Raw genomic sequence first — 15,689 nt, 5'->3', positions numbered from 1 at the left:
TATATCTTTAAACAGAGGCTTAAAACCTCTGTTTGAGTTGGTTGAAGAGAAGGTTTAAGTAGCTAATATAAACAATGAAGACTCATGCTGAAGATAAGTTCTATTATATCATACTGCACATTCTCCTTTGGCCATCAGAGACTTCATACTGGAGAGAAAAATGTGAGCATGTTTAACTCGACAGCCCAGAGTACCTGGTATGTAGTCCTAATCTGCCACTGCCTTGGACAAGTCACCTACTTCCACCAGGTTATGGTTCTTTATTTGGTAAATGAATGATTTTGGAGTTAGAAATCTTGTAGGATCTCTGTTAGCTCTAAAATGTTACAACCCTATAAATATAATGAATGCTGGGAAATATTTGTTCTTTTACAATCTTATGCTGTCTGTATGCTGTCTAGATGCTCTTGTTCCACAGTCTGGTTTCCTTGGATGTTTTTGATCAAAATTATTTACCTTTACCAATTCCTAGTACCCTTCCATGCCCCTAATCTTCCCTTGCATTGTTACTTTGTCCCCTAACTACAGGCTGGTTTCCATAAATTAATGGAATAAGTATGCAAATCTTAATGCAATAGCATGCTGTTTTGAGTTCTCAGTTAATAGTTCTTAAACTGTCATTAAATGATCATTTAGAAAATAACATAGTCCTCTAAGTACAAAGGAATCACATACAAATCTTTGTGTCATATTCTGGCTATCAAAGTGGAAAAGAAAAGATAGAGGGGCTGAACACTAACAGACATAGCCATCTGACCTATTAACAAAATGTTGAGGCTGGACAAAGTGGCTCATGCCTGTAATCCTTGCACTTTGGGAGGCTGAGGCAGGATGATTGTTTGATTTCAGGAGCTCAAGACCAGCCTGGGCAACATAGTGAGACATTGTCTCTGCACTCCAGCCTAGGCAACAGAATAAGAACTTTGTTTCAAAACAAAAATAACCAAAAATAACGTTGCAACTCAAAAACATACTCAAAACAATATAGGGAGATTTTATAGATCTGTAGTTATTACGGTAGTTAAGATAGCTTTGTTTATTTCACACATTTACCAAGTCCTAAATATGTGTTAAGACATGATTAGAAAATCAAAATGAGTAAGATATATTCTTTGGTTTATAAGGGTTAAACTAAAAAAGTGTCAGTATGATAGGAGAGGAGAGGAAGAATACAAGCAATTACAAAGCAGAATTCAGGAAATTTAGTAACTGACTAAATGTGCTGCTTGAATGAGAAGGAAGAGTCTAGGATGACTTGGAGTTCTTACTTTGGTAGATAAGGTTGCCATAATTAAAAACATCTATCGTTGCCCAATTTTGTGAGGCAATGATGAGTTCACTTTGGGTACATTTCCATGAGTCTGTGGGACATCCGAGGGAAAGGGCCTGATAGCCAGCAGAAAGTGATAAAGGAGACACTTGCAGGACTGTCATTGATGGGGTAGGTGGTAAAAAAAGAAGCAGTAGACGCTAAGTGGAAAAGCAGCAAAAAGAAAAACAAAAATCAGAAGTTGATGCCACAAAGGTAAAAAGATAGTTTTAACACAGGGATAGGAAGAGTTAATACTGTAAAATGCTATGGAGGGCAAAGTAAGATAAAAATAGAACTATGTCGGCCAATTGCAGTGGCTCACGCCTGTAATCCCAGCACTTTGAGAGGCCAAGGCAGGCAGATAACAAGGCCAAGAGATCAAGACCATCCTGGCTAACATGCTGAAACCCCATCTCTACTAAAAATGCAAAAAAATTAGCTGGGCATGGTGGCATACACCTGTCGTCCCAGCTACTTGGGAGGCTGAAGCAGGAGAATGGCGTAAACCCAGGAGGTGGAGCTTGCAGTGAACTGAGATCGCACCACTACACTCCAGCCTGGGCAACAGAGCAAGACTCTGTCTCAAAAAAATGAAAAGTAGAACTATGTCCTTTTGTTTGGGCTATCAATTTAAGACAGATGGCTTAAAACCTCTGTTTGAGTTGGTTGAAGAGTGGTTAAGTGTTAAAAAGAACTTAGCAGCTTTACTGAGGTGGGAGAGACTCAGAAAGACAACTAGAGGGAGGCTGGGGCTTGGAGCATATCAGAAGAGCTGTGGGCTGCAAACAATGGAAAGCCCAGTCCATGATGGTGTAAGAAAGTAGAGATTTATTTTTCTCACATAACAAATCTGGAGGTGGCTGTCACTTGTTCACAGATAAAACAATTCAGTGTCTTAAGTTTAATGGGGTTTCCATCATGGTTACATCATGATGGCCATAGCATCAAGTAAAGTGTCTTCATTCAAGGCAGGAGGGAGGAGGAGGGGAGCACCAGCAACATCAGTGCCTTTGATGAGGAAAGTTTTTCCCCGAGGCCACTCAGTAGACTCCTGCTTACAGCTCATTGACCACAGCTGTATTGCATGGCCACCTCCTAGCACAAGGAAGGCTGTGGAAAGAAGTATTTAACCTTTCCAGCCTCTATAGAGGAGGCAGGCACAAAAAAAGGGGGGTTGAGAATGGTGTTGATTTAGCCAGCCAACAATCTGCCAGGAAGTGTTTGTATGATTTAAGGTAGGATTGAGCATGTTCAAAACTGAAAAAAGAGGTGTGGAAGAGTGAAGGTACAGAAAGGAGGGGACATGCAGCTCAAAGTGGGAAAATATGGTCTGAAACACAGGTGGAGGCTGTAGGGATCTCTCTCAACAGGAGGAGGGAAACTTTCCACTGGGAGAGACAGGCATCCACAAACGATGGGTACAGAAGATGTTTGTGGGTGGCAATGGAGGAAGTTCCTGTGAACTCTTAACTGTTTGAACCTTCAGCATCCAGTCTCTGGGCTATGTGACCTCTCAGAGTTAATATTTTGCCAATTTTGAGTTGTTGCCTCCATCCTAGGCTTCAAAATCTTTCATTTTTCCCTTTCTCTCTTGTCCTGTGCCTGCCTTTTGAGCTTTATTTTGCTGCTGTCTTTATCTTTTTCATCTATTTTCTACCCATTTCTTTTGTCTGCCTCCTTTCTTCCCCTCTGGTTCTCTCTCTTGAGATCATGTGGGGAACAAGAAAAAAATAAAAAAAAATGTGAAGAGAAAGGAGGAGACCCTGTAGAAGAGAGAGATTATTAAAAATCTAAGTTCCCGAGGATATGGCTAGTTTGATGTTTTATTCCCCCTTTCCTGTTCTAACTCCAATGGTTTGTATTTGAATATAGGCAAGGAGACCCAGGATCTGCATGCTGAGTTGAGAAGTGTGTGTGTGGAAGGAGGTGGGGGCAGAAGAGTGGAGAATCTCAGTGTCAATTATTTGCCCCATCCTCCTCCGGCCTCCAAACTTGGAATGAGGGGAAGGGTGCTGTTTATTTGTGAAACAATAATAATCTGGACCGATTGGGTTTCTTTCATGGAATGTTAGAATTAGGACAGAGGCATTTGGGTGTTAGAAGATGAAAGCACAGCTGATGCTGACATCTTGGGTCATATGCAAATTTAATCGTAAGCAAAAGAATCCAACCAACTGGGAGGAGTTCTGGGAGTATAAGGGTCTGGGAGGGAGGACCCTGGTTACCATATCCTGTTAAGCCCAAGCCCTTCATTTCAGTGTCCTTCTCAGGCAGAACTGAAGTTTCAGTAATATGTGAGGATTTTTTGGTAACTTAAAGTGCAGTACAGCCAAGCCTTGTGGCACCTGGGAACCACCAGCAGCCAAGCACGGGTGCCTGCTCTCTCCCTCTGTCTTCATCCCCCACCCCTCGCCACTGCTACCACCACCACATGGGTTCTGTTACTGCTTTGTCCATCCCCTCACTGGTGGTTGGATTCTTTTGCTTACAACTAAATTCGCACATGACCCGAGATGTCAGCATCAACTCTCATATCTAGTGAACTTTCATCATCTAACACCCAAGTGTCTTTGTCCTAATTCTAAAATTCCATGAAAGAAACCCATTTGGTCCTGATCATCCTTTTAAGACAAGCCTCACAAGTCACCTTTTCAGGCTAAGTACCCATCCAGTCAGCTGGTGGGAGGAGGCCTTCCATGTGATCACTGGCCATGCAGTCAAGCCTGTGTGCGGCGAACTGACAGATATGACCAGTATGTCATGAGTTTTTACTGAGCGCCTACTCAGTAGTTGCTAGTGATTTACAGCTCAGAAGGAGCTCACGGTAAGGAAGTCTGAAATAAACCAGGAGTTAGGATGCAACAGGTAGAAACACAGCACCCTCTGGAACTATAGAGAATTGGGTGACCAAGGTATTTCCTCTATGGCTGGATCATCATCCAAAAGACTCAACTAGGGCCATTCCCTGCACTTGAGCTCTGTGAAGTGGGCCTCTGGGCATTTAAAGAGGTTACCAGTCAGGGTTCTCTGACAAATAAAAGTGGAGCTGCAGAATATGGTGCCAGTACCCCTCTCCTAGATACTACATAGCTTCCAACTGCCTGACTCCTGAAAAATATCACATCAGATCTGGAGGAGAATGAATGCTGAGAACTTAATTGAGGTAGGTTATTTCTCTGCCTATATACACATTGGCATTATCTGATGGTCTGTGGTCAAGAGACTCATAAGTGATTGGCCTGTGCTGCATGTTATTGTGACAAAGATGAGTAAGACCTTGTTCCTACTCATAGTGTAGTTCATTCAAGCAACTAACATTGAGCCCCTAGCATAAGTCGGCTTCTATGAATTCCAGGGTAAACGACGCCTGATCTCTGCTATCAAGTAGCTCCTAGCACATAGTGCCATAAGAATGAATTAGTTGGGTGAACAGAAGAGGGGAGGAAATGAGAAGGTGCAGGGAAGAATAGGAGTAATGGCAAGAGAGGCTAAGAGAGCATAGTGTATATTCAGGAAATTCTAAGAGGTGTATGATTTAAGCATAGAGTAGAAGTCAAGAAGTGGGAAGAAATGAGGCTAAAGGAAGATCTTATTACATCACGCTGCAAAAGTCCTAACAGGGCTTAGCAAACGGACCCCAGGAATTACTGGCTAGTAGCCACTGTCCTGGGGAAGAGGAAACAGACTGGTGATGCAGGTCTTGGTCAAATGTAAGTGTTCATTTGCATATCCATAGTTAATAGAGCAGAAGGGAAGGGGGTTCTCCAGACCACAGTTTCACCTCCTTTCTCTGAGGAGACTGGTTCCTAATGAGAATCCTTGACAGAAGCGGGGGCTTCCTCAGTGAATGCTCAGAACAATATAGTGTGTGAGTCCTGCCTAAAGCCAAAGGGTGTGTCAGGCTTCGTATCACAGGTGTCACTGCTGCTCTTCAGCTTGAATAGTTTTTTTGTTTGTTTTAGTTGCCTGTGGAAGGGCACCTGTTAGATACTCCTAGCAGACTACAGCATACCAGGACAAATGGGTCAGATAAATGAAGGTTTTATTACTGTTTTCAGTTCTGGAAGACTTGGCCCTTTGTATGTCAGTTCTTTGCCATCTGGGTGACAAGTAATAAGAGCACTTTTGAACCTTCCAACATCAACAGGAGAAGGACTCCTGGTTCCAAGGACATGAGACCTGAGCAAGGCACTTAACAGATCAGTGCATCAGTTTTCTCATTTATTAATAGGACAAACCTCAGGTTTTGGTTGCATTAGATAATATAAAGTGCTTATAAAAGTGCCCAACATGGCCAGGCGCGGTGGCTTACGCCTGTAATCCCAGCACTTTGGGAGGCCGATGCAGGTGGATCACCTGAGGTCAGGAGTTCAAGACCAGCCTGACCAACCTGGAGAAACCCCGTCTCTACTAAAAATACAAAACTAGGTGTGGTGGCGCATGCCTGTAGTCCCAGCTACTGGGGAGGCTGAGGCAGGAGAATCGCTTGAACCCGGGAGGCGGAGGTTACAGTGAGCCGAGATTGCGCCATTGCACTCCAGCCTGGGCAACAAGAGCGAAACTGTGTCTCAAAAAAAAAAAAAAAACTGCCCAACATGTAGTTAGTGCTCAATACATATTATTATTATATTCCTGAAAACAATAATATCCAAACTCCTGAGCATAGCACCCAGAACCCTTCAGTATCTTAGAATCATTAGGCTTTCAAAGCAAATGCCTTGTAGAAAGGTTATATAATTGTGGGAGGCTACTTGTAATTGTGGACTGCGGTCATTGCCTCCTCATTGGTTTTCCTGTATCCCCTCTAGTCCCACCACTGTCTGCCCTCCTTGAAGCTGACCAGTGCTTCTATCAAAATGTGCCCAGCCATGTCACTCAGTTTTGAATCTACTCATTTCCAGGCACACAGAATAAATCCAAATTTCCTACCTTCAAGGCCTGTAGTTACCCCTGCAACACCATCTCACACTCTTCCTTGTTCACTAGGCCCCCGCCAGTCATACTGACCTTGCCAAGCCTGGAGTTGACCAAGCACACTTCTCTCTGGACAGCATTTCTGTTGCCTCCGTTTAGAAGGCACTTTACCCACACATTCACATCGTTTCCTCCCTCACTGTATTCACATCTCTGCTCAGATGTTACCTCCTCAAAGAGAACTTCCAAAACTGCTGCTTGAAATAATTCCCCGCCCCATCTATACCCTGACCCCTAACAGTAGTGTTATCACTACCTGATAAATATTTTCTACTTGTCTGACCCCTCCTCTAGTACAATTAAAACTCCATGAATGCAGGGTTTTCACAGCTATTTCTTCAGCCCCTGGACTCTGGGTTCTCACTCTCCGGGGCCCAGTTTGAGTGACCTGGAGTCACGAGGGAGGGGAGAGAGAAGGGTTACCAGCGATACTCACACAACATCCTCCCCCTTCCTCTGGTGCTTTACGGGGTCCCTGGGAACTGCCACAGGGGCTGCCCAGCGGCTGCCCCTGGCCTTGCCAAGCACTTGACACATAAGTGCTCCAAAATGTCTATAGGATGAAATCTTCAATAAAACTCCAAACAGAATGCTGTAGTCACTGACACTGCTTCCTAAAACGTGGCCAACGATTCCGAATGTGACAAACGGGTCACGTTCTTGATTGTTTTTCACCACCCACAAAGTTAAAACCCTCTCATCTTTCCTTCCTGAGCGCCATGCAAATTACCTATTCAAAAGCAACTTAAGTATCTCCAGTTGGATATTCTTAGGCATCATCTCATCCTTGCCAGTCTCTGCAAAATATGGTCAACAAAAATAAATACCACCTTCTAAATACCACCCAGCTGTCCAGGATGGAGACTTCCTGGTATCCAGGCTCCTTCCTCTCCCTCTTCCCCACCTCTGAGAAGTCCCCAAGCACGAAGTGTTCTGCGTCCCGAACATTCCAGGGGCCGCCAGCCACCACGGGCTCTGTCCTGAGGTGCCAAGCAGGACATCCCTGCCCGACATTCTGTCCCCCCGCACCGCACACGCGTTAACGGCTGTGGCGTCTCCACCCCAGCACGCACTGGCCCGCCCGCAGGGCCAGGCTGGAAGTGTCGGGCGCTTGCCAGGCCAAGGCGCAAACCTGCTGCCTGCCAGGCCTTTTCGGCGCGGTCCCCGTCAGGAACGCGCCCAGTCGCCTCCTACTCCGTGTTCCGGACCTTCCCCATCCTCTCTCGTCAGCGATCGGGCGTCGCTCCCCTGGACTAACCTCCCTTGTCCCATCTGCAGCTTTTCGCTGATCTGCATCTTCCTGGGCCTTCGTGCAAGGCAGTGAGCTGGTTCTAAAGCGAACGGAATGGAACCGATTCCGTAAGTTCATTCAGCTCCAGAATCCACCAGATTCCAGATTCTGATGAGCGCGCTGAGGTCGGCGCGAAGGGGCCTCTGGGAAAGGTAGTTTCCGCGCCTAAAGCCCGGGGGCGGGGCCCTGTTCCCGCAGGCGCAAGGCAGCACGGTCTCCGCCGATTCTCCCTCTGGGAAGTGGAGTCTGGCCTGCGGAACCGCAGCAGCCCTGAGACTTGTGGGAATTCGGCCCAACGGTTCCCAGGGCAACGCGCAAGCGCAGTTCAGCTCCCGGCTGCAGACTCCAGCTCATTGTGTTCTGACTGCGATGTGGCGCTTGCGATCTCTCGCCGCCGGCAGAGGCTCCTCGAAGAGCGACACGAGGGTGACCTGGCACGGTGGTCAAAGCCGCAGAGGGAGAGCGGGAGCGGTCGTGAGGTCGTCTGGGGAGAAGGGTGGAGGCAAAGCCGAGGAGGTGCGGTTGTGGTCCCTTCTGGAGGACGCCGATCCAATGCCCCAAACTTCCCGGAATGTATGTCTGATATTTGATCCCAAACAGAGAGAGGGAGGACGGCCAGGGGTGGTCATCCTGGGCTTAGGGTCGAGTCTGTGAGTGCCTGTGGAGGAGATGGAGCCAGGGCCTCTGGCCTGTGTCTTGGAGCGGACTCTGAGAAGCCCAGGGTTTCCGCTCAGGTGACAGATACGCGCCTGGCGTGGTTCCGAGGCCGGAGGCAGCCCGTGCAGCAGCCCCCGAGGGACCTGGCGAAGCGGCAGGGGCGGGAGGGGGTTGTGTGTGATTAGGGCTCCTAACCCTTCCCTCTCCCCTCCCCGAAACTCACACAAACGCCGCTTCTGCCCACCCGTGACTCCAGGCCACCCAAACTGGGCCCCAGAGAGTGAGGACCCTGAGGCCAGAGAAGAGTTTGCCTGAAAGGCTTCGACAGTGAAGAGCCAGCCTTCTTAGCCTCCTTTTTGAGGAGGAAGAAGACGACCCTCCTTTTCCTCTTCTCCTGTCACTCCCAGATAAGGCAGCTGTTCCAAAGCCACAGAGGGAGAGCGGAGCGGTCTTCCAATCCAATCGAACCCAGACTCTGCCCTCAGTTGCCTCTCCCCAGCTCTCCCACCTTTTCGGGTACATCCTGGTGGATTCTGGAGCTGAATAACTTGTTAAAGAGATAATTCTTGGCCGGGTGCGGTGGCTCACGCCTGTAATCCCAGCACTTTGGGAGGCCGAGGCGAGCTGATCACCTGAGGTCAGGAGTTCGAGACCAGCCTGGTCAATATGGTGAAATCCCGGTCTCTACTAAAAATATAAAAATTAACCGGGCGTGGTGGCGGGTGCGTGTAATCCCAGCTACTCAGGAGACTGGGGCAGGAGAATCGCTTGAACCCGGAAGGCGGAGGTTGCAGTGAGCCAAGATCATGCCATTGCTCTCCAGCCTAGGTGACAGAGCAAGACTCTGTCTCAAAAAAAAAAAAAAAAAATTCTCTTGAGATCGTCCAGTGAGGCTGAAGGGAAGGACCAGAGGATGGGTGGAAGGCATGAGATCTGGGCCTGGAACAGGCTTTCTGCAAGGAAAAGTCAATGTATAGTACCCTCTGAAGTAGGAGAGAGAATGGGGAGCAAACAGGAACCAAAACACTCACTGCTTGGGGTCCTGGCGTCCTCCCAGGATGTGAAGGCTCACTGCCTTGCTCTGGACTGCTGTATGAGAGCTTCTGACCCAGTCCTCTCCTAATAGCAGGTGTGTAGACCCTTCTAGCCTGAGGAGTTCTGCGGGTGTGAAGCTCCACATCTGCTTCCATAGCACTTTGCCTGTCCCTAAGAGGGCTCATCGGAGAAGAAGAATGGCTGTCAGCCACCTGCCAACCATGGGCCAGGTGAGTGGGGGTTTCTTCCCCCTAAATTGCTTTCTGGATTTGAAGAGTATGGCATGTTTCCTTCCTCAGATCAGGAGCTTTTCTCCCAATCCAGTCCCACCCAGACACTGACCTCAGTTGCCTCTCCCCAACCACCACCCACCCCCCACCCTCACCCCGCATCTGGCTTATCCTGGTGGGTGTGGGTATAACTTGCTAAAGGTCACATAAATGTCACAGCTGAGACTGGAACCCAGGTTCCTGTGAAATCAAAACCTGTACTCTTTTCACTAGCAAGTAAGATTAGGGATCTGAAGTGGTAAAGGCATGTATTAGTCCCTTTTTGCCTTATCTAAAGAAATACCTGAGGCTGGGTAATTGATAAGAAAAGAATTTTAATTGGCCCACGTTTCTGTAGGCTGTACAGGAAGCATGGTGTCAGCATCTACTTCTGATGAGGCCTTTAAAAGCTTCCAATCTGTAATCCCAGCACTTTGGGAGGCCGAGACGGGCGGATTTCGAGGTCAGGATATCGAGACCATCCTGGCTAACACGGTGAAACCCTGTCTCTACTAAAAAATACAAAAAAACTAGCCGGGCGAGGTGGCGGGCGCCTGTAGTCCCAGCTACTCAGGACCCTGAGGCAGGAGAATGGCGTAAACCTGGGAGGCAGAGCTTGCAGTGAGCTGAGATCCGGCCACTACACTCCAGCCTGGGGGGCAGAGCGGGACTCTGTCTCAAAAAAAAAACAAAAACAAAAACAAAAAAGCTCCCAATCATAGCAGAAGGTGAAGGGGGAGCAGGTGCATCACACGGTGAGAGAAGGAGCAAGAGAGAGAAGTGGGAGGTCCTAGACTCTCAAACAACTGGATCTCATGTGAACCAGCTAAGCGAGAATTCACTCATCACCAAGAGGATGGCACTAAGCCATTCACGAGGGATCTACCCCCTTGATCCAACACCCCTCACCAGGCCCCACCTCCAACACTGGAGGTCACATTTCAACAGGAGATTTGGAAGGGACATACATCCAAACTGTGTCAGGGCAGTACCTCACACTGAGTTCAAAGAAGGGCATTGTGGGAACACTTTTTTGAGGAGGTGTGACTTACTAGACTCTTTTTCTTTTATGAAATTTGGCTTTTTTACCAATGAAATTATTCAAAAGACTATGCTTCCAAAAAGTCCTATAATTTCCTAAAACACTTGAGCAGTCCTAGCATCTTTAGAATAAGAATATGGACTGTGCTTTGAAGGAGACAGCATTCATTTGGGCATATACATTCTGATAGATTTGGTTAAATTGTTCTAATTCCTTCACATTTAAACCTCCCCAAGGACTGGAATGTGAGGCAGGAATCACTGGAAAGGATGACCAGCTAGGTGGGAGCGCCATGTTCAACATAGCACAGCTCACCGGCTGCTCCCCTCCTCTTGGCTTCTGACTTGTCACTTGGGACCTGTCTCATGCACCACTTTTTCTGTGAAACCTGTCTCCACCCACAGTGCCAGTCTGCTGTGATATTTTCCTTCCCTAACCTTTTCCTCAAAGTCACTGTTGGTGTCATACAATTTATCTTGTGTTTATAGGCTGCCTTAATTTTGTTGCCATTCAATAGACATATATTAGGGCTGTAAAATGTGCCAGGAATTACGATCTGGGCTACAAATACAAAGTGAACGATAAATGGTCCCTGACAAATGGGTTCATGGCTTCCATCAGAGTATTTCTTGACTGCCTGCCATGGGCCAAGTATCTGGGTGCAGGTAACAGAAACCTAATTCAGACTGCCTTAGGCAGCAGCAGGCACTTATTGGAAAGATATGGAGGTGTTTCCCCAAATGCAAAGGCGAAGACACAACTGGATGTTGACTATGGGAGTGGGGTCTACAATAACCTGAGAGTCCTTTCTCATGGACCTTTGGTTCCTTCTCTGGGCTTCTGCTTACCTCTTCTTTCTCAGCGAACACCAACTCCCTTAACTTCTCAGCCACCTGGGAAGACAAGAGCTGTAATAGCTACTGGATTTTACATGCTAGGTTAGGTTTCGGGTACACCTGTGTGTCAGGACAGAGAGACTTTCCTCTGTGACCCCATCTCAGAGTTTCTATGAAAGGGACTAGTTCTAATCAGAAGGAACAAGGTCCTATTGTGTAGAATGACTAGTTCTATGGGACCCATGTGTGTGTATGCACATATGCACACATGTGCATGCGTGTGTGAGGGTGTCACAGGGTGTGTGGGGGTATTTGTGTGTGTGGGTGTGTTCGGGTGTGTGTGTCGTGTGTGCTGAGGGTCTATCGGGGGATGTGTAAGGGTGTGTCTTTGTATGTGAGTTTGTGTGTCTCTGTGTGTGTCTCTATGTTTGTATGTGGGGGTATGGGTATGTGTTGTGTGTATGTGCGTGTGCACTTGTGTGTGTCTGTGTGTGTTGGTGTTTGTGTGTGTATGTGGGTGTATGGATATGGGTGAGTGCACGTGTGTCTCTGTATTTGTGTGTGCCTCTGTGAGTTTATGTGTGTTTGTATGTGGGGGTGTATGGATATGGGTGTGTGCGCTTGTGTGTGTGTGTGTGAATGTTGTGGGGGGTGTGTGTTGTGTGTGTGTATGTGGAGGGGTATGGGTGTGTATGTGTGTGCTTTGTGTCTGTGTGTAGGGGGTGTGGGCATGGGTGTGTATGTGTTTGTGTGTAGGTGTGTGTGTGTACGCTTGCATATGTCGGGTGTGTGTATGGGTGTGTGTTGTGTGTTTGTGTGTGTGTGTATGTGGAAGGGTGTGGGTGTGTGTGTGTCTCTGTGGGGGAGTGTGGGTATGGGTGTGTGTTGTATGTGTGTGTGTTTGTGTATGTGGAAGGGTGTGGGGATGTGTGTGTCTGTGGGGGAGTGTGGGTATGGGTGTGTGTTGTGTGTATGTGTGTTTGTGTGTGTGTCTGTGGGGGAGTGTGGGTATGGGTGTGTGTTGTGGGTATGGGTGTGTGTTGTGTATGTGTGTGTGTTTGTGTGTGTGTGTGTGTGTCTGTGGGGGGGTGTGGGTATGGGTGTGTGTTGTGTGTATGGGTGTGTGTGTGTGTGTATGTGGAAGGGTATGGGTGTGTGTGTGTCTCCATGGGGGAGTGTGGGTATGGGTGTGTGTGTGTGTGGGTGTGTGTGTGTGTACACCCTGAAGAAAAGCAGGAGTTGCTGAGCAGCCACAGATAGGTGTTGAGTACATGGGCCGTGTTCCAGATGTGGGGAAGGCCAGGAGATGTGGAGACAGACAGCCCACATCTTGGAGTTAACAGTCCAGTGGGGGAGACAAAGTAAACCAAACATCACAATAAATTGGGGCAGTGTCTTGATGGGTCCTCATAGACAACTGCAGGAGCCGTCAGGGAAGGCTGCACTGAGCAAGCAGTGTCTATGCAGAGACCTGCGTAGGATTTGGTCCCCTGAGGTGAGGGGAGAGGCAGGTGAGGGAGATGCAGAAAATGTTCTGGGCTGAATGGATGGCAAGTTGGAAGTCCCAGTGCTGAGGAAGCCTATCTTCACCACCATATATGTTTCTTCAGAGTGGGGAGCAACGTCTAGTCCAAAGCTAGGCCCCTAGGAGACACTGAAGAATGATTAACTTGCCACAGAACGCCAGCTCCCTGTGTGCCAGCAGTCCTGTAAATCTCCACAAGCTTCTAGGGGCTGCCAGTCTCTTTTCTAGAGAACCATGTGCATGGGTAGCCCCTGGTCAAGGAGAATGAATTTGCTGTTGCAGGAATCGGTGACCTTCAAGGATGTGGCTGTACTCTTCACCCAGGAAGAGTGGGGGCAGCTGAGCCCAGCCCAGAGGGCCCTGTACAGGGACGTGATGCTGGAGAACTACAGCAACCTGGTCTCACTGGGTAAGTGGGGCCCCTGCAAGGTTTCTCTTCACTTTTGGGGATCTCTTTAAGACCTTTCCATTGACACCATATAGAAGATTCGGTTGGACCAATTGAGGACGCTGTCTTCAACGATGCTATTAATACTTACCTGTCCTTGGTGTCCTGGGCACAGGCTTCTTTTGGAGTCCACTGCGGATGCCTCAAAAGTGACTAGGGTCAAACGCTTTCTTTCTGGCAAGGAGAGGAACATGGGAACAGATTGTGTCAGGCCTCAGTCATCTTTTCCTCCCACTGGGAACACACCTGGCCCTGGGCTTTCCTATCAAGTCCTCTTTTCCAGCAAGTTCTGAGGACCAGCCTTTGTCTTTGCAATCATTTTTATCTCTTGTATAAACAGATGTGGTTTATTTTTGTCTCCCCTTAAAAACAGGACTCTTAGGACCCAAACCAGATATGTTTTCCCAGCTAGAAAAAAGGGAAGTGTGGATGCCAGAGGATGCCCCTGGAAGCTTCTGTCTTGGTAAGAATCATGTGTGTGGGAGACACCGGGAGGAGCCCTGCTGGGCAGGGAAGGCTCCATAGGGAAGGCAGGGACGCTCACAAATGTACCAGTCTGTGAATTGAGAAAAGAGCCTCTTTCACCTTTGTTCACCTTAATACCTTGTTACTACATTTGTTCTAGCCTGCACTGCCAAAATGTAGCAGGCCTGGACCCTCCCCAGCAATGATTTTTCTTCTCTCCCTCTTTGGCATAGATTAGTAGAGTCACTGGTCTAGAAAAGACTCAACTTCATCTGGGCAGTTCTCCCCACAGCCCATTCATGGGTGTCCTGTTCAGCATCTGACAGTGCAGTCTGTGCCTGCCCTTCTCTCATGAGGAGCCACAGCATGGCAGCTTCTGGTCTTAGGAGCCAGTTTTCATGTGCCTACTAGTTATCTCCTCCAGCTACACGTTGTACTTTTCCTCAGCTACCTCCATATGTGTTTGCCCACGTGGATTATTTCTCTTCTGCGTTTTGCCGGCCATCATCTTTGACTGTGAATGCCGTGGAGACCAGGTTTATTGTATGTTTTGCTGTGTTGCTCACACCTATCTCAGTGCTTGGCACCTAGTAAGTAGCACAGATTTGTTGCCTGGGGATACAAAAGACATGACAGTTTGGTGACGGTTACTTCTCTTGAGGAGCTCATTGTATCTGGTGGCTTAAGGGCAGTGCTGTGTTTTGCTCCCTTAATCCCCAGTATTCCAGAGTGCTTAGTGCCTTACCCAAGCACTGTAGCGTTTCACTATCAGCTAGCATTTTGCAGAATGTCACGTATTTTTACAAACCTTTTGTTATGGATTTTCCACCCAGTGTAGTAGACAGGAATTTATCTCCTACAATAAATAACTGTGTGCCTGGAATATCTAGAACACAATCTGTTATGGAAATTAAATATCTTTTCTTTTTCTTTTTTTTTTGAGACGGAGCCTCCCTCTGTTGCCCATTCTGGAGTGCAGTGGTGCAATCTCAGCTCACTGCAACCTCTGCCTCTTGGGTTCGAACAATTCTCCTGCCTCAGCTTCCCGAGTAGCTGGGACTACAGGCTTGCGCCACCACGCCTGGCTAATTTTTGTATTTTTAGTAGAGATGGGGTTTCACCATGTTGGCCAGCATGGTCTCGAATTCCTGACCTCAAGTGATCCATCCACCTTAGCCTCCCAGAGTGCTGGGATTACAGGCGTGAGCCACCTCACCTGGCCAGAAATTAAATATCTTAATTCTAAAACTCAGTTGTCAAAAAACTTTTAAAAATACATCCAATAGCATTCTGAATAACCTATGAATCTGTATGTTCCATTACCAAACTAAGACATTTTAAATATTTTATTTTGTATTATACAAATAGTCTTATAACAAAAATGGAGGCAATTAAAAGAAATTCATCCACAGTTCTACCACCTTGGCATCACTGTTTTTACCTAAATCGTTCAATCATCCATTCATTCATGATTCAAGGAGTCTGATTCTTCATTGCACCCTTGAGAGAGGAGTATGGAGGGAGGTGAAGAAGACTTTTGTGCCTACAGCGGTTTCATAGTCAGCTGTGGGTGATGACATGAAAGCACAGCCAGCCGCAGTTGAGGGTACCCGGGCCCCTCCCCACACTCTGTTTCCATAGTCATGATTTCTGAGTTTCCTGGAGATGCAGCACCGAGGCTGGTTTGTGAAGGATGATTAGCAGTTAGCCAGTCAGACATCAAAGAAGACTTAATTTGTGACTCAAGAAAGTTTTGTAGCTTTTCCATTTCCTATTAAAAGTTTATGTGTATATATAATTTATGTAAATTTAAATATATATTTTATATAAATTAT

General features: G+C 47.3%; 1 protein-coding gene across 3 annotated transcripts in view; it reads left to right on the top strand.

Annotated features, from left to right (window-relative positions):
• Positions 1-7,897: 7,897 nt before the first annotated feature.
• The window catches only part of ZNF454 (zinc finger protein 454), a 22,242-nt gene continuing 14,450 nt past the window's right edge, over positions 7,898-15,689 (top strand). Inside the window, exons 1-4 of one of the 3 annotated variants that reach the window (XM_011960161.1) lie at positions 7,898-8,093; positions 9,361-9,499; positions 13,224-13,350; positions 13,763-13,852. In XM_011960161.1, coding sequence (XP_011815551.1) covers positions 9,467-9,499; positions 13,224-13,350; positions 13,763-13,852 — 250 coding nt within the window. In that variant the 5' untranslated portion in view covers positions 7,898-8,093; positions 9,361-9,466. Of the gene's footprint in view, positions 8,151-9,360; positions 9,500-13,223; positions 13,351-13,762; positions 13,853-15,689 lie in introns of all 3 variants that reach the window. The other 2 variants (XM_011960162.1, XM_011960160.1) reach the window with 2 other exon arrangements.

This window comes from Colobus angolensis, unplaced genomic scaffold (genome assembly GCF_000951035.1).
Source record: "Colobus angolensis palliatus isolate OR3802 unplaced genomic scaffold, Cang.pa_1.0 Scaffold509, whole genome shotgun sequence".
NCBI classification, from domain to species: domain Eukaryota; kingdom Metazoa; phylum Chordata; class Mammalia; order Primates; family Cercopithecidae; genus Colobus; species Colobus angolensis.
This window is presented reverse-complemented; position numbering and strand designations above follow the sequence as displayed.